The sequence below is a fragment of the Hemiscyllium ocellatum genome, chromosome 35, assembly GCF_020745735.1.
Source record: "Hemiscyllium ocellatum isolate sHemOce1 chromosome 35, sHemOce1.pat.X.cur, whole genome shotgun sequence".
In the NCBI taxonomy this organism is placed as follows: Eukaryota; Metazoa; Chordata; class Chondrichthyes; order Orectolobiformes; family Hemiscylliidae; genus Hemiscyllium; species Hemiscyllium ocellatum.
In genome coordinates this window covers 41,613,724-41,640,096 of record NC_083435.1, presented here as the reverse complement: position 1 = coordinate 41,640,096, position 26,373 = coordinate 41,613,724, and the positions used below count along the sequence as shown (strand labels likewise).

The window sequence follows — 26,373 nt, the reverse complement described above, 5'->3', positions numbered from 1 at the left end:
TTGTTTCATTAATATTCGGTTATAACCGTACCCCTCTGAGTCCACTTATCCAATTAACTTGAAACTAGTCCTCCCTTGTACCAACATAATTGGAATTATATTTAAGTTTGTGTTTGAAAAACATCAGTCACAAACTGAAATAGTGATCACTATTTTACAGTAGTTCTTTGACTATGACATGACTAATTAACCTGCTTCATTATTTTGCAGGTAGATCCTGACCATCACCCAGGGAACAACTGCACAGCTGTGTGGGAAGACATCCAGTCCCTTCACAGCATTGCTCAACACAGAGAAGGTTGGGCAGTGAAACTATCATCTGGAAATTGGTCAGGTCAGGAGAGCTTTGACACATCATCAGATCTGAAACTGGTCAGTGATGTTCCATTAGAACCAACCTTTCTGAAGGTTTAGCTGTGGATGATCAGAAGAAGTGTGACTGGCTCCAAGTGCAGTGAAAGCTTCATTCGTTCATTGACCCTCACAAATCACTAACCCATTCCTAAAGGTGAGATGCTGTTCAAGTGGGAGGTGAATGAGGAGGGCTCCACAGGCTCTTAAAGTCTTCTAATACTGAAGGTGCGTCTGTGGAACAACATTTAACACAAGACAGCTACATGGAAGAGAAACCCTTCAAGTGTGAGGTGTGTGGTCGAGCTTTCGGACAGTCATCAACGCTTGTGAATCACCGACGTATCCACACAGGAGAGAAACCATTCAAATGTGAAATATGTAACCAGAGCTTTGCCCAGTTATCAGGCCTTGTGAATCACCGGCCCATTCACACGGGGGAGAAACCATTCAGGTGTGAGGTGTGTAGCAAGTCATTCTCACAGTCATCAACACTCCTCGTGCACCAACGTGTTCACACAGGGGAGAAACCATTCCGGTGTGAGGTATGTATCAAATCTTTCTCTGATTCATCGACCCTCCGCAGACACCAACGTATTCACACAGGGGAGAAACCATTCAATTGCGAGGTATGTAACAAATCATTTTCAACATCCTCGGATCTTCGTATACACCAACGCATTCACACAGGAGAGAGACCATTTATATGCAAACTGTGTGACAAATCATTCTCGTCATCATCAGATCTCCACGTACATCAACGCATTCACACAGGGGAGAAACCATTCAGATGTGAAGTCTGTAACAAATCATTCTCACAGTCAGGAAACCTCCGCACACACCAACGCACCCACACAGGGGAGAAACTGTTCAAGTGTAAGGTGTGTGACAGGTCATTCTCCGACTCAACGAGGCTCCTGCTTCACCAGAGGATCCATACGGGGGAGAAACCATTCACATGTGAGGTGTGTAACAAATCATTCTCGGTGTCATCAAGCCTCCGTGTCCACCAACGCATTCACACGGGGGAGAAACCATTCACATGTGAGGTGTGCAACAAATCATTCACGAGGTCATGGAACCTCCTGTTCCATCAGAGGATCCACACAGGGGAGTGAAAGGTTTGTCATGGAACTTCCATGACGTCCCTGACCATTCACAGCACCACAGGATTCACACGGGAGAAACTCTTTAGGTGCAGTGTGTGTGACAGGCTTTCACACAGTAGGTGCATCTCTTCTCCATATCTTTGCCAATCTGACCTCAGAGTATGAACCTGCACACAGTCTCACTGTGCAGGATGTTCACTGGGACTGGGACACAGAACAAGAAGCAACTTTCACTCCCATCAAACAACTAGCAATGACATCACCAGTGCTGAGGGATGATGATGTAACAATGGAATCACCCTGCAGTGTGATGTCAGTGAAACAGGACTTGGAGTAACCCCCAGGCAGTGAGGACAGCCCGCTGTGTTTGTATCCAGAGGGTTAACACAAACTGAACAACACTGTACACAGATTGAAAAACAGAGTCTGGATATTGTCTTTATTTGTGAGGAGTTCAACATGTATCTGTTTGGGAAAGAGCAAGTAATGGTGAAGTCAGACCACAAGCCATTTCAAAACATCATTTTTAAACTACTTGTATCTGCTTCAGAGCGTTTGCACAGGATGTTACTTTGCTTGTGGATACTTTGGTTAGAAATAAGTACAATCAAGAAAAGCAGAACTTTGTCACTGACATGCTGTGAGAACTGCTCACTCTTTCAAGTTGATGATACTTGTACAGAGTGTGATACTTTCCCAATTTACCACAAGAAAACAGCAGCACCATGTGCTCTGGAATTACCAGCCCAGCAGAGACATTGCGACATCTTCAGGTCTCCGGATTACTGGAGTCCGGAGGTAAGGTATTGGAGCCACTCACACTGACGCAGTGACTCCATGGGAATTATCTGGGAAGTTGAACATCCAACAAGGAATTCCCCAGCTCTCAGGATCTTCTGAAATGTCTGCAATTCTGAAACTTCTGACAGTTACATGTATTGACTTGGATAGTTCCCCAGAGGATTTTAGACAAGAAGAAATCTTGTCTAAATGCTGAGTGCCCATGCACTCAATTATCTCTGACCTCTTGACCACCCCATTACTAAAACCCTCCACCTCACTGAGGCCTGGCCTGACAACACCACTACCCCAAAAGGCTCAACCTGTCCAGCCCAATCACCTAACTACCCTAAAATTAACGAATTCCGAACCTGACAATCCCTTCCTAGCCAATCTAACTAATCGCTAAACAACCGACACCCTTCACCAGCTCACTCAGCTGCTGCCCTACCAAACCTGCCATCCGATCCTGCTCCCAACCTGCACTGACCCTCTCCACTACTCTCTGTGTGGATTCCTGCACTGATTCCCTTCACTGCTCCCTGTGTGGATTCCTGCACTGATTCCCCTCACTGCTCTCTGTGTGGATTCCTGCACTGATTCCCTTCACTGCTCCCTGTGTGGATTCCTGCACTGATTCCCCTCACTGCTGTCTGTGTGGATTCCTGCACTGATTCCCTTCACTGCTCCCTGTGTGGATTCCTGCACTGATTCCCTTCACTGCTGTCTGTGTGGATTCCTGCACTGATTCCCCTCACTGCTGTCTGTGTGGATTCCTGCACTGATTCCCTTCACTGCTGTCTGTGTGGATTACTGCACTGATTCCCCTCACTGCTGTCTGTGTGGATTCCTGCACTGATTCCCCTCACTGCTGTCTGTGTGGATTCCTGCACTGATTCCCCTCACTGCTGTCTGTGTGGATTCCTGCACTGATTCCCTTCACTGCTGTCTGTGTGGATTCCTGCACTGATTCCCTTCACTGCTGTCTGTGTGGATTCCTGCACTGATTCCCTTCACTGCTGTCTGTGTGGATTCCTGCACTGATTCTCTTCAGTGGATTCCTGTACTGAGACAGTTCTTTTGCCTGCTGCATTGGAAGTTTTGCCAGAAAGTTCACCGCTAAATAAATGGGTGGTTTTCTCTCTGTTCAGTGTCAAACGGTGAGGTTCTGACTCTGGATTCGGGTTGAATCTGACAGATTTCGCAAAATATCCAACAAGTTGCAACTCTTCAAATATTAAAACAAGTTGTGGTGAAAGGATGGTCTGAAACCATCAAGGTTACACCTGTTACTGTAAGAGAGAATTGGGCAAATAGACACAAAAGAGATTGCCAAAGACGGCATCTTGTACAAAAAGAGCAGGGTTTTTATCCCTAAAGAAATGAGAATAGAACAGGATTTAAAATTCAAATTACTCCAGTTATTTCTGGAGCAACATGAGTTTCCTGAAACTTGGGAAACTGACCGGGGAAATGGAGGTGACTTTGAGCAGCAGATCAGGTGGGAATTTAAACTTGTCACTGTCCCAACTTAATAAAACCTCACTTATTGCGGCTGCTGTCTCAGTTCCCCTGGGAAATGTTTGACAGAGATTTCTAGTGTGGGAGTAGCATTCTTCATCCTTGGAGGCTTTCAAACTGACAACTTCCATGTGGGATGTGTGGCCTCAGATGTGTTTGACAGCAGATCAGAAGAGGAAGACCCACAGCACACAAGGCAGTGATGACATGTTGTGGTGGGTTTGGTACATATGCAGGATGGAGCATCACAGAAAGGAATTGAACAGGAGAGAGAAATATAGAAGGGGAGGGAGGATGGATCAATTTACTCTGCGCTGCTCTCCTCTTCCCCCATCTCTCCTTTCTATTTTCACTCTCCCTATGTAACCTCATCCTGTTTCCCATATCTCCTTCCTCCTCAGTCTTCTCCCTATTTTTTCCACATCTCTCTCCTCTCAAACTCCACCATTACAGGGATTGTAAGAAAATGCACCTTTTTAAATGCTATCATGAATGTAAAAAGTCAGCAAACTCCATTCAGTATCATAAAAGTAACAATGTGTTATTATGATGATATTCAACTACTTCTGCTTATGTGACATGACTCAAGTCTGTGGGTCTTACTGCTGGCAAGGGTTGGTGATGTTATCTGATGTGCCCACTCTCTACCTTGCAAAGACTGAGCACCAAGCCTCAGACACTTCCTCCTGTCTCCTCCTGGACCATGGCCCCACCCCGTGTTCATCACCTGGTGTTTCCAGGACAATCACTGATCTCATCTCCTCTGGAGATCTTCCCTCCACAGCTTCCTACCAAATAGACCCCAACCCCAATCAGCCCTGCTTTCCAAAATCCGAGACTAACCAGGCAGTTTCACCATTTCAGCCTTTTCCTGCCTCAGTTCACTCATCCCTTCCTACCTGCAGTCTGTTCGTTTCTCCCCTTCATCCAGTCTGTTCCCCCCCATCCAGTTTCTTCCACTTACATTTGTGATTCTTCTGACACTTAGTACTGGTTCCACAATTTCTGATTTATTGGTCCCAGCCTCCTCTCTTCACCATGGACCATAAAATCCCTCACTCATCCATCCCTGGTCTGAATCATCTGAAGGCACTCCTCTTCTTTCTTGAAAAGAGGCCTGAACAGTTTCCCCATCCACCATCCTCCTTCACCTGGTTGACCTCCTTCTAGTTTCTCCTTTATTGTCTCACGTTCTCCAAGTAAAAGTTGTGACGATGAGTATATGCATGAGTCCAACTAGTGCAGCTCTCTTTGCTGTGTATATGAAACATTCTTTCTTCCTATCTTACTCAGAACCCAAATCTTAGAATTCTTTTTCCAACACATCAAAAATGGCATCAGTGAAGCCTCCTGGTCTCATCCAGAATTGAAACAATTCATCAGTTTTACTTCCAATTTCCATACTTTTCCATCTTCAACTGGCCCAACTCTGACTCTAACTCTTCCCTTCCTTGACGTTTCCATTTTTTTTGGAGATAGGCTGTCCATCAGTATCCATTACAATCCCATCAATGCCCAATTTACCTTGATTATACTTGATCAAACTCTTCCTGTAAGGACTGCAGTAATGGCTAATCGTTTAACATCTGCCCTTACACCTTCTCCCTTCTCACTACCCCACAATGCAAACGCACCTTGCAGGTGAAGCAGCAATTTACTTGTACAGCAAACTTCTTATTAACCAGCACCAATGGAACCAGGAGTGTGCAGTTGATCAATAGTCTGGTTGAGGTCCACACAATCGATGTTAAAAACACATGAAGTAATAGAACCATAACGTAAGGGGTATACACATCATTTTATACTTTAATTACAGCGTTAATCACACAATAATGCAACTTTTTTTAATAAATGTAGGTTAGTTAAGTTTCTCACTCGCACCCTCAACTGACTACTCAGACATCACAAAGATCGCAATAATACAATAAACCTCCAAGACTTGAGGTATATAATTTTTGCCAGTTGATGAAGAGTGCGGGTTCATACAGTGCTGATTAAAACAAAGTTTGCTATATGTCTTTCAACCTAATCCAGTCAGTGCTTACCGTGCAGTTAACATTGATGAGCCTAAGCATAGAGTGAGTTGCAACTTTGAGGAGCACCTCACTGTCTGCGAGAATGACCCTACCTTCCAGTCACCTGCTATTTCAATACACCATCCCATACTAATATTTCCATCTCATTCTGTGGAATGCTGCAACTTTCTAGCAAAGCCCAATGCACGCTGGAGGAACAGCACATCATGTTCTGCTTTGGCACTTTACAGTCTTCAGGACTCAACAACTTCAGCCATGAACTCTGTCTTCCATTTTGATTATAATCCCCATCCTCCTCCATAGAGTCTTGTTTGCTCTCAGCACAGCGGACTTATTTTTAACTCTTAACACAGCATTTCCTGCATTAATATTTCTCTGTCATTAAAATTCCCTCTGCCATTTGCTGCGGGCATCCTCACTTTATGTTCCACTCACTCCTCCTTCCATTTTGTCAAAAGCATAAAAGCCAACATATTCCACCTTCGGTTCTGGAGAAGAATCAAATTGGATTCAGAACATTAATAGTCTCTTTCCCTAAGTGCTGTCAGACTAGCAGAGGTTCTCCAGCATTTCTGTTTTTCATTTTGTATGTAGTCTTGATTCATCAATATGATTGACTGTTGTTGCCTCAGAACAGAAAAACCTCGAGTGTAATTTGAAGAGCCGGCTCAAATAGGGGCAACCAGCAGAAACTCAGCACTCTCATTACGTCTGCCTGGAGCCATTTCTGTGTTTGGAACCAACTTCCTTTCTGATGTCTAATAAACTAATGCTGCAGATCGAAAAGTTCAATTCACACTTAATGGTACTGATGTTTAAAATTCCCAATACGGTCACTTTCAGCCAGGTTACACTGGTAAACCTGCACCCACAAAATAGCATACATTCTCGACCACAACTGGTGTGCTTGCATTTGTTGCAAATTTGTCCAAAGCTTTTACTAAAGCAAACATTTTTTAAATGTGTGAGAGACAACAGAGGCAGTTTTATTTTGGTATATTTGTGACCTGATTAGTTTCATGATCATTGCAGTGTTGTAAACATCCACTGAATAATTTTCTGAGATTTAAGATATATTATATACCTCTTTTCATCAACTTTTAGCACTTTTAGGTGAATTCTTCACCTTAGTAATTTTTGTGCTAATGTTTCTTAGTATTTTGTCCTGGCTTTTGTACTTAGTTACTCAGTTGTAAATGGTTTGTGGCGTTCTGGGGAATGGACAAAAGAGCAGTTGAAGAGAAAAAGGCAACAATGACAGAAAAAATCTACAATGGAGAGCCTTGAGATTACTATAGTGGACAAGCGTCAAAAAGTTCTAACTTCTTATTTTCTAACTGGATCCGACAAGATGAAAACTGAGATTATTTACCTTTACAAAGACCTTCGATAATAAGTGCTGAAAATATCTTTCCTAACTGAAGGCTGATGAATCTACAAACAATTTAATTTAATGAGAAAGACACAAGATTGGCAGAGCAATACAATTGTCTGGCAACAAGTCCGGGTCGGAGGGGATTAGATAAAAATATGTGCTGACATCCTGAAAGGGTGTGAGCGTTGGTCTGAGTGAGATACTTCACACAATAACCATCAGGAGCTTGTCGGGCAAAGTGATCTGGTCAATCACTGAGGTCATGAAAAAGTCTCGTTCAGCTGTTTGACCGTCTGAGGACAGACTCTTGTCACATAGGAAAGCCAGTTTTGTAAGTTGACTTGTAGCAGCTCTATATACAAATACATGTGAACATATACTCAATAAAGAAGCTTATTTACACTACTGACTTGTTCTGCACCGTTGTGTATCCAGAGTAAGACCAGAATCTAGTCGACAGTCTAGAGAAAAGAGGAGGTGTGTGTACAATTTCTTCACTCATTTTATGAAGTGACTGTATTTCAATTAACAGAGGTTGGGGTGAAGGCTGATGTACCTCCAGGAAGCCCAGAACCTGGGGTCTTATAGGACCCTGATAACAACGTTAATGCATATTCATGGAATAACTGATCTGGAGTTGGACTTGAACCCACGACATTATTCTCTGAATCAGAGAGTCGTGGGTTCAAATACCACTTTAGGACTTGAGCAAAAAAAACTCCTGACTTTTACTTCAATGCAGCACTGAGGGGTGGATGAGATTACAGAGTTGGGGAGGGGTGCATTTATGGATGAACTTGAAAACAAAGTGAAAACCTTTACTGAAACTAGCACTGAGCTTTCCTGGGAAGAGTGGGTTATTCTTCGAGTTTTATTCCAGACACACTGTTAAAACTATGTCTTAACAACAGAACTCACCTGAGTGAATGAAAGCAGTTCATCACAGTACTGATTGAAGAGAATTTCTTAAAATGTTCATTCCAGCTGATACTAAGGACTTTACCAGCTGCTTTTACAGCTTCAGGAATCCAGACAGAAAGATAACACTGACACCTGCAGCTCTTATCAGTTATTCCTTTCAATCGAATCAAATGTTCAGGCTGCCTACTTACGGGGCTAATTAATTCTGTACATGTCTTGGAACCTAACTCCTTAGATCTAAATGAAAGACAATATCAGAGGTTAGCATTTTATCTCTGAGAAGGCAAAAAGGTTGATACTGAGGGAGTGTTGCATTGTCAGAGATACCATTGTTCATTGAATTAAATCAATTCTGAGGTGAATGGAAAAGATCCATTGATACAATGTCATGGGTATCGGTTTAGCTCAGTTGGCTGGATTGTTGGTTTACAGAGCAATGTGATGTCAACAGCATGGGTTCAACCCTCACCAGTTTCAGGTTACCATGAAAGATTCTCCTCAACCTCTTCCCTCACCTGAGGTCTGGTGGCCCTCAGGTTAAATCACCAGTCACCTCTCTCTAATGAGAGAGCAGCCTCTATGGTCTGGTAAGATTATGGCAACACAACAATAATGTCATGTAAGAGCAGGAGAGTTCACACATGCATCCCAACCAACATGGATCCCACAGTCAATGTCACAGAAACATAATCTGGTGATTATCATGTTACAGATTGGAGGAGTTTGCTGTGCACAATTTGGCTGCTATATGTTTGTTACATTGCATCAGTGTATCTTTCAAAAACGAATTAATTTGAGGGAAGATGCTTTCAGATAGGATGACATTCTGGAAGTTTACATATAAATACAGTCTTTCATAGGGAAACAATGTTTCTGGTGAAGTGAAAATTATAAACCCTTTGATGAGCAAAGTAGCTCAGAACATAGTGACATCGATCAATATCTTGCATATCTGGCTCTTAGTATAAGATTCTGTGAGTTTCATTAAATAAGAACTTCTGACAGCTGGCTCACTTTACTAATGCACATACATTCACAGTAGGTGAAACTCTGAACACTACAGACAGATGTTTCTTTTAAATCTCTGTGCTTTATTCTGCCTCCCAATTCCTGTGGTCAGAAATGACACCAAACTTTAGTGGCACAGATTGGAGCTTGTTTCCATTCCAGGAAAACCCTTTACTCCTACCCCCTGGTAAGTTGGACATTGCTTTCTAATTCCCAAACTCTGTGGACTTTGGCCTCTGTTCATCATGTTTCTGTAAGCAGTTATCTGCTTTAGATGCTCCCTCATATCCATCATTTTAAATCCCTTAAAATTACAACTAATCTCTTCACTTCCACTGATCCTCTTGGTTTTCGTTTCCTGGGGTGAAAATCTGAGCCTCCCTGGTATACAACTGGTTTAACTGTGCATCACCAGCTCTGACTGGACCACATCAGCACCAGTAGCCCTGCTTTCCTCTGTCAAAATTGCTCATTGCTTCAGGACCATCCTAAGACAGGACATAACCCACAACTTATCCTCCTCCTTCACACTGTGTCCTTGTGGGAGTTATGTTCCTGCTTTACAGAGCTATGATTAGACTCCAACTGGAGAACAGTTAGGAGTCTGCACCTCAGGAAAGATACATTGGCCTCAGAGGAAGTGCAGCAAAGATTCACTATAAGGTCCTGGCTTAAAGGCAGGTTACTCAGAATGTTCCGATATGCCAAGCTACATATCTGAAACAGATGTCACTTGAACATGGACTTCCTGGCTCAGAGATAGGGATACTGTCTGAGTTTGCATTCCCTTGAAATTTGAAAATTAAGCAGAAATCTAATTGTGGTGTTTAAGATAATTAAACAAGTTAATACAGTACTTTGTATGAAACGATGGTGAGAGTGTCCAGAAATGGGGACAAAGCATTAAAATGCCCAGGTTCAAGTCTCACCTGCTCTGAATTGTGTAATAATATCTCTGAACAGGCTGTTTAAAAAATACAAAATTAGAACAAGGCTGTTCAGGGTGATGTCAATAAACAAAAAAGGGAATGAAATTCTTCCCCTACAAAAGTCTGTTGAAGCTGGAGGTTAATTGAAAGTTCAGAACTGATACTTGATTTTTTTTTATTGTTGAGCAAGAGTGTTAAGGGTTACAGTCAAGTCAGGTAGACAGAGTTAACAGTAAGGGTCAGCCATAATCTAATTGAATGGTATAGCAGACTCAATGGGATTATACAAGTTTGTACATTCCCTAAATTCATCTCAATTGTGTGGTGATGCTTTCACATTAAGGAGGTTATTTGGTCCTTTTTTTCAAGAAAGGTCATAAAGGCAGAGGTGCTGAAAGGTCTAGTTCAACAATGGAAGGAGAATGCCTAGTTCTCCCAGTTCATGTTTATTCTGGTTTGTTTCAGCTGTAGCAGTCACAAAATGTGAGAATCTGGGTTTGGGGAGGAGGGGTGGGGGGGGTGTGGGGAGCGGGGAGGTGATGCGGTTTGCAAGCTTCAGTAATGAGCTCTTCTGACCTTCTTCTGAAATTTCTTTGGTTGTTGTTCCCTCCTGCCTGCAAGAATCTGTGTTTGAATTTATCTTTTTGCCAATGTATTGGCGCAGTTAATTAATAATATTTTCTATATCAGACTGGTTACATTTTCCAATATTTAAGTTATTCTAAGTTCTGTTTTCTTTTGTTCATATTTCAACTGTAGTGTTTAAATAAATTGTTTAGCTTAAAGCCAAGTGTTTTGACCAGCTGCATCACACCTGAAATATCACTTCATATCTGCATTTAAAATTAGAAAATGTTAGGATCTAGACTACCTTCTTAAAATGTTTTGAGGGGTCTGGCCTGGTCCATAACAGATTAAGGGCTCTTGTTGGGATTGATTCTATAATTCCACTCGAGTTAGGATTGTTGGACTCAAAGGCAATGAAGTGTATTAGTGTCTTCTGTTCTGGGTGCTGAATTCGGCTGGTTTAAACTGTGCTTGGTGTAGTTACGGTTCTTTCAGTCACTAAGAGTTTTCTGGGGACTGAAGAAATAACTTTGGGGGATTTACAAAAGGTGAGCAAGGCAAAACTGTTGGAATTAGCAAACAAGCTGGGGTTGTGGTTGCCGTCGTGTGTGAGACAAGGAGAAGTAATTACAGCAATTGCTCGACATTTAAATTTGCAGGAAATGCCAGCAGAGTCTTTCAAAATGGCTATAATTCAATTGCAGATGAAGGAGCTTGAACATGACAAGGAACTGAAACAGTTTGAATTACGGTTAAAAGCCAAACAAAAAAGAAAAGGAAAGAATCATTTTGACAGAATGAAAAGAAAAAGAGAGGGAAGAAAGGGAAAAAAGAGTGTTTCAACTTCAGAAGGTGGCACTTAAACAGGAAAGTCAGCTTAAAAGGATGGAGGTGAAGGTAGAAGGTAGGCTTAGTGAGAGGATAGTGAGGATGAGCAAACCCATTGTAGCCAAAGGCCTGGTGGGGATCTATTTAAATATGTCCAGACATTGCCTAAATTTGATGAGAAGGATGGAGAAGCCTTTTTCATTTCATTTGAAAAAATGGCTAAACAAATGAAGTAGCCAGTGACCATGTGAGTTTTGCTGATCCAAACAAATTGGTAGGTAGAGCGACTGAGGTATTTGCATCACTATCACAGGAGATGTCTGGAGAGTACGAGGAGGTGAAGAAAGCCATCTTAAGTGCATATGAGCTTGTGCCAGAAACATACAACACTGTTTCAGGAATCTAAGAAGAAATCCTGGTCAAACATACATCGAGTAAGTAATTTTGATAGGTGGATAAGGGCATTAAAAATAGACACTCTTAGAGAGATGCTTATTTTGGGGGAGTTCAAAAATTCACTTCCTGGGGTAGTGAGAACTCGTGGAAGAGCAGAGAGTTAAAACAGCAAGATTAACAGCTGAAATGGCTGGTGATTATGAGATGGTCTATAAATCAAAGTTTGTCTTCCAGCATCAATTTCAATCCATGAGGGATAGAAACTGGGGGACAGAGAAATCCTCACATGGTAAGGGAAAGGTAGATCTCAGTAAAGATCACAGGATCGCTTACCACAGGGTAAAAAGGAAACCCGTCAAGGGGAAAGAAACATTAAAAGGCTCAGGTGTTTTCACTGGAATAAAGTGGGCACAGTATTGATGGTTTAGAAAAAGCACTGGGAAGATAGATGTAGGAAAACAGGATAAGCTAGTGAATTTTGTTAAAGTGGTAAAGGAAAGCACAGTGGATGCTAAAAAGCTGCACCAGAATGTACAACATGGTCAGAGGTTGGTCGAGAAGGAGGTGCCAGATCTTCTTAAACTATTTACTTGTCAAGATAAGGTTTACTCGCATAAGCCAAGAGCAGCAGTTAAAGAAGTTACAGCACTAAGAGATTCAGGATAATGTTAATCTTTGATGTTGATAGAGGAAGAGATATGTGACTTAGAAGGACTATTGCCCGAAGAAAAGCTAGCACACAGAATTCATGGTGAGACAAGAAATACTCAATATGTAAAGTGAGATTGGAGTGTCCAGTGAAAAGTGGCAAGATGGTGGGAGGAGTACTAGAGAAACTCTCAGCTCCAGGAATACAATTTGTCCTTGGTAACGAAATAGTTGGATCGCAGGTAGGAGTGCTGCGTTCCGTGGTTGAAAAGCCAGTGGAGAATCAGGCAACTGAGGTATTACAGGAAGTATATCCTGAGATTCTTTCTGACCATGTGATAACAAGATCAGAATGCCACCAGTTGAAACAGGAGGAGAAATCAAAGGAGACAGATAAGGAAGTTGAAGTGGAATTATCAGAGGCCATGTTTGATCAAATGATTCAGACAAAACAAGAACAGGTGGAGGACAAAGTGGATATATTTAGCTCAGAGAAATTAACTGAGCTGCAACAGAAAGATGAAAATTTGAAGCAATTTGTGGCAAAGCGAACACAAAAGAATAATCTGAGGATATTCTTGAATATTACTACCTTAAAAATGATGTCTTGATATGGAAATGGAGACCATCTAACCTCACTCTACAGAAATGTGGAGATTGTTTAGGAAGCACTTGCTGATAGTGCTGGACAGGTTTGTCCCACTAAGGCAAGGGATGGTAAGTTAACGGAACCTTGGGTAACAAGGGATGTGAAACATCTAGTCAAGAGGAAGACTGAAGCTTACTTAAGGTTGTAGAGGCAAGGATCAGACAGAGCTTTATAAGGTTACAAGGTAACCAGGAAGGAACTGAAGAGTGGACTTGAAGAGCTAGAAGGGGGGCATGAAAATGCTTTAGCGGATTGGATTAAGGAAACCTCTAAGGCATTCTACATGAGGAACAAGAGGATGGTCACAGTGAGGATAGGGCTGATCAGGGATAGTGGAGGGAACCTGCACCTCGAGCCAGAAGAAGTAGGGGAGGTCCTTATTGAATACTTCTGCTTTCACTACTGAGATGTTTCTGAGGACAACATGAAGCAGACTGATGTGCTAGAACAGATTGATGTTAGGAAGGAGGACATGCTGAAAATTTTGAAAAACATAAGGATAGATTAAACCCCCTGGGTCAGATGGGATATACCCTAGGTAACTACAGGAAGTTGTGTCCTCACTGTCGACTGAAGTAGTGTCAGATGTTTGGAGAATGCAATAAATGAATCTACCATTTGAATTAGTTTTTTGGCATGAGGTGAGACGACCACTGAAATTAATTGAGGAAAAATTGGTGAATAAGAAATCAGAGACCATGTACTTGGACTATGTGTCAAATTTTGATTAGATTAGATTCTCTATAGTGTGGAAACAGGCCCTTCGGCTGAACAAGTCCACGCTGATCTTTCAAAGAGTAACCCACTCAGACCCATTTCCCTCTGACTAATGCATCTAACACTATGGGCAATTCAGCATGGCCAATTCATCTGATCTACACACCTTTGGACTATGGGAGGAAACCAGAGCACCCAAAGGAAACCCACACAGACACAGGGAGAACATATAAACACCACACAGACAGTCACCCAATGCTGGAATCAAACCTGGGAGCAGTGCTAAACACTGAGCCACCGTAGGAATGATTAAATAGAGTGGGGGAGTTGGCTGGACAGCATTTTAAAAAATCATAACATAAGATGAAACAGGAAGCAGACAAGAAACCAAAAACTCGCAATTTTGCTCAGGGAGATAAAATGTTAGTGTTACTTCCAGTGATAGGTGAATCTTTAAAAGCAAGGTTTAGTGGACCTTATCAAATCAAAAGGAGATTGAGTGAGGTGAACTACTTGATAAGGACTCCAGATATAAAAAAATCTCACAGGGTGAGTGATGTGAATATGCTCAAATGGTATCTTGTTAAGGAAGGAAAGCAAAAGGAGAATGTATTACTGGTTATGACACAAAATGAAGAACCAATTCTGAGTATTCTGAATTGTGAACATTCCTCAAATTAAATTGGATAATGAGCAAGTTGTCAAAAATTGGGATAAAGTATTGAGTTACCTTCCAGAGGAAAATCAAAATGACCTTAAAGAGTTATTACTATCACATGGAAAGATAAGTGGGAATAAGCTGGGTTGTACTAACCTAATTATGCATGATGTAGATATAGGAAATGCTGATCCGATTAAGCAACATCTTTAATGGCTTCACACTCTAAAATTGGCACAGGTTTATAAAGAGATTTAACGCATGCTCCAAGACAACATAATCGAAGTGAGCTCACCCATAATAATGGTGCCAAAACCAGATGGTACCCACCAAGTGCTGGCAAATGAGACTAGATTAGGTTAGGCGGTCTGGTCGGCATGGACAAGTTGGACTGAAGGGTGTGTTCCCATGCTGTACATTTCTAACTCCATGATACTATGTGTAGACTATTGCAAAATCAATGCAGTTACAAAATCTGATTCCAAGTGTGGAAGACCATATTGAGAAAGTGGGACAAGCAACTTATATTTCTAAGTTGGACAAGCAACTTAAATTTCTAAGTTGGACTAACTCAAAGGATACTGGTAGGTATCTTTGTCCAAAACAGCAAAGACAATTTCAACTTTCACAACACCAGTGACTCAGTGGTTAGTATTGCTACTTCACAACACCAGGGTCCTGGGTTCAATTCCAGCCTCGAGCAACTGTCTGTGTGAAGCTTGCACGTTCTCTCCGTGTCTGCATGGGTTTGCTCTGGTTTCCTCCCACAGCCCAAAGATATGCCGGTCAGGTGAATTGGCCATGTTAAATTGCCCATAGTGTTAGTCAGAGGAGGGTGGGTTGGTGTTGACTCATTGGGCCGAAGTGCCTGTTTCCACACTGTAGGGAATCTAATCTAATCAAATGGGCTACAGCAATTTAAAGTCATCCAATTTTTGATATGAAAATTGTGCCAGCCACATAAAGTAATTTCTGGATTACCCAATTGCATGGTGTGCCTCAACAGCCTGATGATTTTTAGTCACACATGGAAGGAACATCTGTAACATGTATCAGAATGATTTGATCAATTTCAGCAAGCAAACTTGATGATAAATCTGGCGAACAGTGAATTCACCAACGCCCAAGTCATGTTCCTGGACCATGTTATCAGGTAGATGGCCCCGTGGATTGTAAAAAACAAAGGTTACTGAGAAGTTTCCCATATCATTGACAAAGACAGCAGCACTATCATTCCTGGGATTATCAGACATTTGTGCCACATCTTTAGCAGCATGGCTGGTCCATTGACTGACTTGAAGAAGTACAAAAACTTTCAGTGGACAGCAAATGTCAAAAGGCATTTGACAACCTGAAACCACTGCCCCAATATTAGCCACACCTAATTATGCAAAGCCATTCAAGGTGGGTATCGACGCAAGTGATGTGGATGTTGGTACTGTACTCTTACAAGAAGATGATGAGAAGATAGGAAGACCTATTGGATACTTTTCCAGAAATTTGAATATTCATCAACAGAAATATTCCACAGTTGGGAAGGAGACCTTGAGCTTGGTGTTAGCATTACAACATTTCCACATTTATTTTGCCAGTAATGTGTCTGAGACAAAAATTCCAGACTGTTTCGATGTAGCTTATTATCGCAGCCATTCAATTTGAATTGGAGATGCCGGTGTTGGACTGGGGTGTACAAAGTTAAAAATCACACAACACCAGGTTATAGTCCAACAGGTTTAATTGGAAGCACACTAGCTTTCGGAGCATCGCTCCTTCATCAGATGATAGACTATCAAGTGGGCGGCACGGTGGCACAGTGGTTAGCACTGCTGCCTCACAGCACCTGAGACCCGGGTTCAATTCCCGACTCAGGCGACTGACTGTGTGGAGTTTGCACGTTCTCCCCGTGTCTACGTGGGTTTCCTCCGGGTGCTCCGGTTTCCTCCCACAGTCCAAAGATGTGCGGGTCAGGTGGATTGGCCATGCTAAATTGCCCGTAGTGTTAGGTAAGGGGTAAATGTAGGGATATGGCTGGGTTTCGCTTCGGCGGGTCGGTGTGGACTTGTTGGGCCGTAGGGCCTGTTTCCACACTGTAAGTAATCTAATCTAATCTAATCTAAACCTGTTGGACTATAACCTGGTGTTCAAAGTTTGTGAGAAGATTTGTAGCTTGGGTGCTCATTGTTGTGGTTCTGTTCGCCGAGTTGGAAACTTAGAACATAGAACATAGAAAAATACAGGCCCTTTGGCCCTCAATGTTGCGCTGATGCAAGCCCACCTAACCTACACTAGCCCACTATCCTCCAAATGCCTATCCAATGCCCGTTTAAATGCCCATAAAGAGGAAGAGTCCACCACTGCTACTGGCAGGGCATTCCATGAACTCACAACTCGCTGAGTAAAGAATCTACCCCTAACATCTGTCCTATACCTACCTCCCCTTAATTTAAAGCTATGCCCCCTCGTAATAGCTGACTCCATACGTGGAAAAAGGTTCTCATGGTCAACCCTACATAAACCCCTAATCATCTTGTATACCTCTATCAAGTCACCCCTACACCTTCTTTTCTCCAATGAAAACAGCCCCAAGTGCCTCAGCCTTTCCTCTAAAAAGCTTGTGTTACAGACGTTTTGTCCCCTGTCAGGGTGACATCCTCAGTGCTTGGGAGCCTCCTGTGATGTTTCCTCCAGCATTTATAGTGGTTTGTCTCTGCCACTTCCAGTTATCAGTTCCAGCTGTTCGTTACAGTGGTCGGTATATTGGGTCCAGGTCAATGAGCTTATTGATTGAATCTGTGTGTGAATGCCATGCCTCTAGGAATTCCCTGGCTGTTCTCTGTTTGGTTGTCCTAAAATAGTAGTGTTGTCCTAGTTGAACTCATGTTGCTTGTCAACTGCGTGTGTGGCTACTAAGGATAGCTGGTCGTGTTGTTTCGTTGGTGTTCGCTAGTTAGTGTTCATGGATGCGGATCATTAGCTGTCTTCGTGTTTGTCCTATGTAATGTTTTGTGCAGTCCTTGCATGGGATTTTGTACACTACGTTGGTTTTGCTCATGCTGGGTATCGGGCCCTTCATTCTGGTGAGTTGTTGTCTGAGAGTGGCTGTTGGTTTGTGTGCTGTTATGAGTCCTAGTGATCGCAGTAGTCTGGCTGTCAGTTCAGAAATGTTCTCAATGTATGGTAGTGTGGCTAGTCCTTTGGATTGCGGCATGTCCTCGTTCCGTTGTCTTCCCCTTAGGCATCTGTTGAAGAAATTGCGCGGGTATCCGTTTTTGGCGAATACATTGTAGAGATGTTCTTCTTCCTCTTTTTGCAGTTCTGCTGTACTGCAGTGTGTTGTGGCCCTTTTGAACAGTGTCTTGATGCAACTTCTTTTGTGTGTGTTGGGGTGGTTGCTTTCATAGTTCAGGACTTGGTCTGTGTGTGTGGCTTTCCTGTATACCTTTGTGGTGAATTCTCCGTTAGGTGTTCTCTGTACCATCACGTCTAGGAGTGGGAGTTGGTTGTCCTTTTCTTCCTCTCTAGTGAATCAGATTCCTGTGAGTGTGGTGTTGATGATCCGGTGTGTGTTCTCTATTTCTGTGTTTTTAATTATTACAAAGGTGTCATCCACATATCTGACCCAGAGTTTGGGTTGAATTTGCGGTAAGATTGTTTGTTCTAGTCTTTGCATTACCTCTTCTGCTATGAGTCCAGAGATGGATGAGCCCATAGGTGTGCCGTTAATTTGTTCATATATTTATGGTTGTTGGATGTGAAGTGTGTTGTGAGGCACAGGTCCAGTAGTTTGAGTATGCCATCTTTATGTTGTGTGATTTTTAATTCAATGTGAAAATTATGCATTTGGCAGTACAAGAAAATTTAATTGCTGACGCATTGTCAAGAATTTGATGAAAAAGCTTGAGGCGTTTGGTGGCATGAGTAAACAGACTGAATTAGAATGTAGTAGTGAATGTTTGTTTGCACGCTTAGAGTCAATGCAGTATAAATGTCTCCAGAATGTGAATAGTTTGGTAATTATTGAGTATTGATGAGTGTGTGAAAGCTTTGTCACACACCTTACACCTGAATGATTTCTCCTGTGTCAGTCCTCTGATGCAGCAGGAGCTTTGATGAGTTGGAGAAGATTTGTTCCACACATCATATATGAATGGTTTCACCTGGTGTGAATGCATTGGTGGTACATGGAAGTTTAGTGACCTTGAGAATTAATTGTTGCACACCTCACAGGTGAATGGTTTCTCCCATGTGTGAGTGCACCAGTGACTGACCAGGTTTGATGATTGTGCAAAGTCCCTATTTCACATCTCACCGTTGAACAGTTTCTCCTCAGTGTGAATCCTCTGGTCTATCTGGAGGCTCATAGGCTTTAAAAACCTCCATGACAACTTCATATTTGAACAACAGTTCCCCAGTGTGAATGTGCTTGTGGAGGTTTGATGACATTGAAAATGACTTGCTGCACACCTCAGGTGTGAATGGCTGCTCTCCTGTGTGAATGCACCAGATCTTCTGATTGTATGAATTCCCTGTTACAGACCTCACAAGTTTATGTTTCTCTCTGTGTGAATGTGTTAGTGAATCACAAGTGTTGATTGCTGTGTTAATGCTCGATTGCACACTTCACATTTGAATGGCTATGTACCATGCAGCTGTGTCTGTATTTCATGTTGGATGTAAGATGTGTCTTGTGTGTCAGGAAACAGTTTTGAACCTGTGGAGCCTTCCACAAAAGTTTTACTGCCTGGGATGCTATTGGTCATCTTCCTCGAATTTGCTGTTAAACACATCAGAGGCCTCACTAATATGAAACCTTCCAAGGATGAAGAATGCTATTCCCACATAGTTGGAGTCACGTATGGGATTATATTGTGTCGCCATCATCTTACCAGACTATAGGGGCTGCTGTCTCATTTCAGAGAAGCAACTGATGGGTGATTTAACCTGAGGGCCACCAGATCTCAGGCAGGAGAAGATGTTGAGAAGGAGAGTACTTCATGGTAACCTCAAACCGGTGGTGAGAACTGAACCCACGCTGTTGGCATCACACTGCTCTGCAAACCAACAATCCAGCCAACTTGGAGCCATGTATAGGAGTTCCAAGTTGTCAGGAGCTAGGGCGGGGGGCGGGGGTGGGAGGTGGCAAGATGCACCAGGAGATAGAAAAGATGTGTAGGAAAGGCAAAGTTACAGTGATCATGGAGGATTTCAATATGCAGATGGACTGGGAAAATCAGATTGGTAATGGTTCAAGAAAAGGAATTTGGGGAATGTCTATGAGATGGCTTTTTGGAGCAGCTTGTGGTGAAGCCCACGAGGGAACAGGCAATACTGGATTTAGTGTTGAGAAATGAGGCATGAGGGAGGAGCTGGGTAGGATTGAACTGGGAGAGGAACCCAGCAGGAAATACAGTGGAATAGAAATGGCTGGAGTTTCTGGGAGTAATTCAGGAGACACAGCAGAGATTCATCCTGAGGAAAAAGAAGCATGGTTCAGGGAGGATGAGGCAACCACGACTGACAAGGGAACTCAGCAATAGCATAAAAGTAAAAGAGAAAGCATATAATGTGGCGAAGGGCAGTAGGAAACCAAAGGATTGGGAAGCTTACAAAGACCAACAGAATACTACAAAAAATTAATCAGATGGGAAAAGATTAAATATAAGGGTAAGCTAGCCAGTAATATAAAGTAAGACTGTAAGGGTTTCTTTAAATATACAAAGAGTGAAAGAGAGGCAAAAGTGGAAATGGCTGAGGAACTGGATAATTACTTTGCGTCAGTCTTCATGGTGGATAACACGAGTAATATCCCAAATATTGAAGTGAGAGAGGGGGCAGAGCTGACTATGGTGACCACCACGAAGGAGAAGGTGCGAGAAAACTGAATGGCCTAAAGGTGGATAAATCACCTGAACCAGATGGACGACACCCCAGAGTTCTAAGGGAGATAGCTGAAGAGATAGCGAGGGCATTCGTGGTTATCCTTCAGGAATCACTAGCATTAGGGAGCGTCCCAGAGGACTGGAAAATCGCTAACGTAACACCCCTGTTTAAAAGGAAATAAGGCAGAAGGCGGAAAAATTACATACCAATTCGCCTGATCTCAGTCATGGGTAAGATCTTGGAATCCATTGTGAAGAATAAGATTTCTGAATACTTTGACGTGAATGGTAAAATAGGACCGAGTCAGCATGGCTTCATCAAGGGGACATCGTACCTGACAAATCTGCTAGAATTCTTTGAGGAAGTAATGAGCAGTTTACACCGAGGAGAACCAATGGATGCTATCTACCTGGACTTCATGAAGGCCTTTGGCAAGGTGCCAGCATGGATAGAAGCTTGCCTGTCTGGCAGAAAGCAGAGTGTGGGGAAAAAAGGGTCCATCTCAGGATGGCAGCCCATGACAAGTGGTGTTCCACTATGTTCAGTGTTGGGACCACAGCTTTTCACTTGATACATTAACAATCAAGATGAAGTAACTGAGAGCATTCTGGCTATGTTTGCAGATGATACAAAAATAGGTGGAGGGACAGGTAGTATTGAGGAGTTGAGAGTGTGTTGCTGGAAAAGCACAGTAGGTCAGGCAGCATCTGAGGAGCAGCAGAATCGACATTTCAGGCCAGAGCCCTTCATCAGGAATGTACTGAGGAGGCAGGAGGCCGCGGAAGGATTTGGACAGGTTAGGAGAGTGAGCAAAGAAGTGGCAGATGGAATACAACGTTGCAAAGTGTGAGGTCATACACTTTGGTAGGAAGAATAGAGGCATGGACTATTTTCTAAATGGGGAGAAAATCCAGAAGTCTGATGTGCAAAGAGACTTGGGAGTTCTAGTCCAGGATTCTCTCAAGGTAAACTTGCAGGTTGAGTCAGCAGTCAGGAAGGCAAATGCATTCTTTCGGCAGGACTTAAACAGAAAGCAGGGATGTACTTCTGAGGCTCCATAAAGCTATGGTCAGACCACATTTGGAATATTGTGCTCATTTTTGGACCCCATATCTCAAGCATATACTGGCCCTGGAGCATGTTCACAAGAGATTCAACAGAATGGTATCAGGAATGAACAGCTTAACATATGAGGAACGTTTGAGGACTTCAGGTCTTTACTCGATGGAGTTTAGTAGGATGAAGAGAGGTCTAATTGAATCTTACAGAATATTGAATAGGCTGGACACAAGACACAGGATGTTGGCAAGATTTTTTCCATTGGTTGGAGATACTAGGACTGGAGGGCATAGGCTTAGAGAAAAGGGAAGACCTTTTAGAACAGTTGTAAGGAGAAACCTGATTAGCCAGAGAGTGGTGAATCTATGGAATTCACTGCCATAGAAGGCTCTGGAGGCCAGATCATGAGTATACGTAAGAGGGAGATAGATAGGTTTTTGATGGTAAAGAGGATCAAGGAGAAAACAGAGAGTGGGGTTGAGAAACGTATCAGCTATGACTGAATGGCGAAGCAGATTCAATGGGCTGAATATCCTAATTTCTACCTCGATGTCTTATGATCTTAAATCTTTGTCACACTTATCCCAAGTCAACTGAGACAGCAGCTACAATAATTAAGATATTATTCAGATAGGACAGTAACAAGTTTAAATCCCCACCTGATTTGCTGCTCAAAGTCACCTCCATTTCCCCGGTCAGTTTCCCAAGTTTCACGAATCTCATGTTGCTCCAGAAATATTTGGATTGACTGTGAGAGACGTCAATCAGAGAGCCCACCCACTCTGCCCATTGTCTCTTCTTCCAGAGTTGGTTCACTTCCTACAGGGACTGAAAACCAAGTGAGGAGATGGTGAGTGAAGGAGCAGCTTTTATACAAATTGTATCCCATAATATCCACACCGATCTTCAGGCAGTCTGACTATCCTGTGGGTAATCAGGGGTGGAAATGTCCCTTATGCTGTGTGAGAAGATCCAGCTGAGAAAGCTGTTTACTCGGTGCTTTGTGCTGAACTGTTTGACTGGAGCTGTATGTTGGATTTTGAGTGTGTTTATTGGAAGCATTTCCCTCTGATTTCCAGGTTGAGTTTTGTTGATGGCTCATTCCTGAATATGAGAAGGTGAGGTGGCATTATCTGGGAGGTACAGAATCTTACTGAGGAGTCTCTGATTTCTGAATGTGGAATTGTGTGTGCGTTGGGAACAGTGTAGAGTCATAGAGATATACAGCATGGAAACAGATCCTTCAGTCCAACTCATCCATGCCGAGCAGATGTCCTAAATAAATCTGGTCCCATTTGCCAGCATTTGGCCCACATCCCTCTAAACCCTTCCTATTCATATAGATGCCTTTTAAATGTACTAGCCTTCATCACTTCCTTTGACAGCTCATTCCATACACGCACCACAGTCTGCTTGAAAAGGTTGCCCCTAGGTCTCTTTTAAATTTTTCCCCTCTCACCTTAGGGTCGGGTATGTTTTGGCACCGATCATTTGGCCCCGCCGTTTTGACTCTAAACTGTTTTGGCGCTCAGAACTTTGTCACTGAGCTGTTTTGCCGCAAATTCAGCATAAAAAGAAAGTCTTGTTTGGTTAAAGAAGAGAGGATGACTAACGACCCGATTTAATTTTCTCAACAAGCAAGAGTTGATAGTCAAAGCTGTAATGACCCGCTGTAGATTCAAATCTCGTTTTGTAATCATTTTCTCATTTAACAATTGTTAATAGTCATCTACTGCCTTGACCATAAGACATAGGAGTGGAAGTAAGGCCATTCGGCCCATTGAGTCCACTCCGCCATTCAATAATGGCTGATGGGCATTTTAACTCCACTTACCCGCACTCTCCCCGTAGCCCTTAATTCCTCATAACATCAAGAATCTATCAATCTCTGACGATACCTAAGCCCTTCTGTCTTCACATTGGAAAGCTGTAATACAATTTTCTTTCTATTTTCTTGTAAAGCCCATACCAGAAATGGCTGAAAACATTCTAAGCAAGAGAAACAAACCAAAATTTTCACACAATGGTTATCTATATGTATTGGCACTAAAACAGCTCAGTGCCAAAGTAATGAGTGCCAAAACAGTTTAGAGCCAAAAGGGCGGCGCCAAATAGTCCCATTCCGCTCACCTTAAGCCTATGCCCTCTAGTTTTAGACTCCTTCACACTAGGGAGACAACAAACCTTTATCTACATACCCTATCCATGCCCCTCATGATCTTATAAACCTCTATAAGGTCACCCCTCAGCCTCCGATGCTTGAGGGAAAACAGCCCCAGCCTATTTAGCCTCTTCCATAGCTCAAAACCTCCAACCCTGGCAACATCCTTCTAAATCTTTTCTGAACCCTTTCAAGTTTCACAACATCCTTCCTGTGATAGGGAGACCAGAATTGCATCCAGTTTTCAAAAAGAAGCCTAACCAATGTCCTGTACAGCCACAACATGGCCTCCCAACTCCTATACTCAATGCATTGACCAATACATGAAAGCATACCAAACACCTTCTTCACTATCCTGTCTACCTGCAACTCCAGTTTCCAGGAAATATGAACCTGTACTCCAAGGTCTCTTTGCTCAGCAACACTTCCCAGGACCTTATCATTAACTGTATAAGTCTTGCCCTGATTTGCCTTTCCAAAATGCAGCACCTCACATTTATCTAAATTAAACTCCATCTGTCACTCCTCAGCCTATGGCCCATCTGATCAAGATTCCATTGTAATCTGAGGTAACCTTCTTTGCTGTCCACTACACCTTTAATATTGGTGTCATCTGCAAATTTACTAACCATACCTCCTATGTTCACATCCAAATCATTTAAATAAATGACAAAAAGTAGTGAACTCGGCACTGATCCTTGTGGCACACCACTGGGCACAGGCGTCCAGTCTGAGAAACAATCCTCCACCACCACCCTCTGTCTTCTCCCTTTGAGCCAGTTCTGTATCCAAATGGATAGTTCTCCCCGGATTCCATGAGATGTAACCTTGCGAATCAGTCTACCATGAGGAACCTTATCAAATGCCTTACTGAAATCCATATAGATCATTCTACCGCTCTGCCCTCATCAATCCTCTTTATAACTTCTTCAAACAACTCAATCAAGTTTGTGAGACATGATTTCCCACACACAAAGCCATGTTGACTATCTGTAATCTATCCTTGCCTTTCCAAATATATGTACATCCTGTCCCTCAGGATTTCCTCCAACAACTGACCACCACCGACGTCAGGCTCACCGGTGTTTAGTTCCCTGGCTTTTCCTTATCACCTTTCTTAAATACAGGCACCATGTTAGCCAACCTCCAGTCTTCCGGCACCTCACCTGTGACTATCGATAATACAAATATCTCAGTAAGAGGCCCAGCAATCACTTCCCTAGCTTCCCACAGTGTTCTTGGATACACCTGATCAGGTCCTGGGGATTTATCCACATTTATGCATTTTAAGACATCCAACACTTCCTCCACTGTAATTCGGACATTTTTCAAGTTGTCACCACCTACTTCTGCGCATTCTATATCTTCCATGTCCTTCTCCACAGTAAACACTGATGCAAAATACTCATTTAGTCTCTCCCCCATCTCCTGTAGTTCCACACGCAGGCTGCCTTATTGTCTCCCTAGTCACCCTTTTGCCCGTAATGTATTTATAAAATCCCTTTAGATTCACCTCAATCCTATTTGCCAAAGCTATCTCATGTCCCTTTTTGCCATCCTGATTTCCCTCTTAAGTCTACTCCTACTGCCTTTATACTCTTCTAAGAATTCACTCAGTCTTGCTATTTATACCGGACATATGCTTCCCTCTTTTTCTTGACCAAAACCTCAATTTCTCCAGTAATCAGCATTCCCTACACCTACCAGCCCTGACTTTCACCTTAACAGGAACATACTTGTCTCTGGACTCTCATAATCTCATTTTTGAATGCTTCCCATTTTCCAGCCGTCCCTTGACCTGCGAATGTCTGCACCCAACCAACTTTTGAAAGTTTTTGCTTTTATTTCCTCATGTTCACTATCTTCCATTTCCTTCTTCACAATAAACACTGATGCAAAATGCTTGTTCAGTTTCTCTGCTATCTTCTGCGGTTCTACACATAGGTGGCCTTAATGGACTTTGAGGGGTCCGAATCTCTTCCCAGTTATCCTTTTGTCCTTAACATATTTATAGAATCCCTTTGGATTCAAATTAACCCTATTTACCAAAGCAATCCCATGTCATCTTTTTTGCCCTCCTGATTTCCCTCCTAAGTCTACTCCTACAGCCTTTATTCTCTTCTAGGGATTCACTTGATCTCTGCTGTCGATATCTGACAAAGGCTTCCTTCTTATTCTTGACCAAATCCTCAATTTCTTTTGTCATCCAGCATTCACTATATCTACCAGCTTTACCTTTCACCCTAATAGGAATATACTGTCTTAGATTCAGAGAGTCATAGAGATGTACAGCACAGAAACAGACCCTTCAGTCCAACTCTTCCATGCTGACTAGATATCCTAAATTAATCTAGTCCCATTTGCCAGCATGTGGCCAATACCCTCTAAATCCTTCCTATTCATATACCCACTTAAATGCCTTTTAAATGGGGTAATTGTATCAGCCTCCACTACTTCCTCTGGCAGCTCATTCCATGTGTGAAAACGTTGCCACTTAGGTCCCTTTTAAATCTTTCTCCTCTCATCCTAAATCTATATGCTCTAGTTCTGGATCCCTTACCACTAACTGATGTCCTGTACATCTGCAACATGACCTCCCAACTCTTCTACTCAATGGTCTGATCAATAAAGGAAAGCATACCAAATGCCTTCTTCACTGTCCTATCTACCTGGAATTCCATTCTCAAGGAACTATGGACTTACACTGCAAGGTCTCTTTGTTCAGCAACACTCCCTAGGACCTTACCATTAAACGTGCAAATCATACCCCAATTTGATTT

General features: G+C 42.6%; 1 protein-coding gene across 1 annotated transcript; it reads left to right on the top strand.

Moving 5' to 3' along the window:
* The first annotated feature begins 215 nt into the window (after window positions 1-215).
* LOC132832686 (zinc finger protein 271-like) lies at window positions 216-7,577 on the top strand. The gene has a single exon (XM_060850779.1). The coding sequence runs from the start codon at window positions 618-620 to the stop codon at window positions 1,467-1,469; it is 852 nt and encodes a 283-aa protein (XP_060706762.1). The 5' UTR covers window positions 216-617; the 3' UTR covers window positions 1,470-7,577.
* Window positions 7,578-26,373: the final 18,796 nt, after the last annotated feature.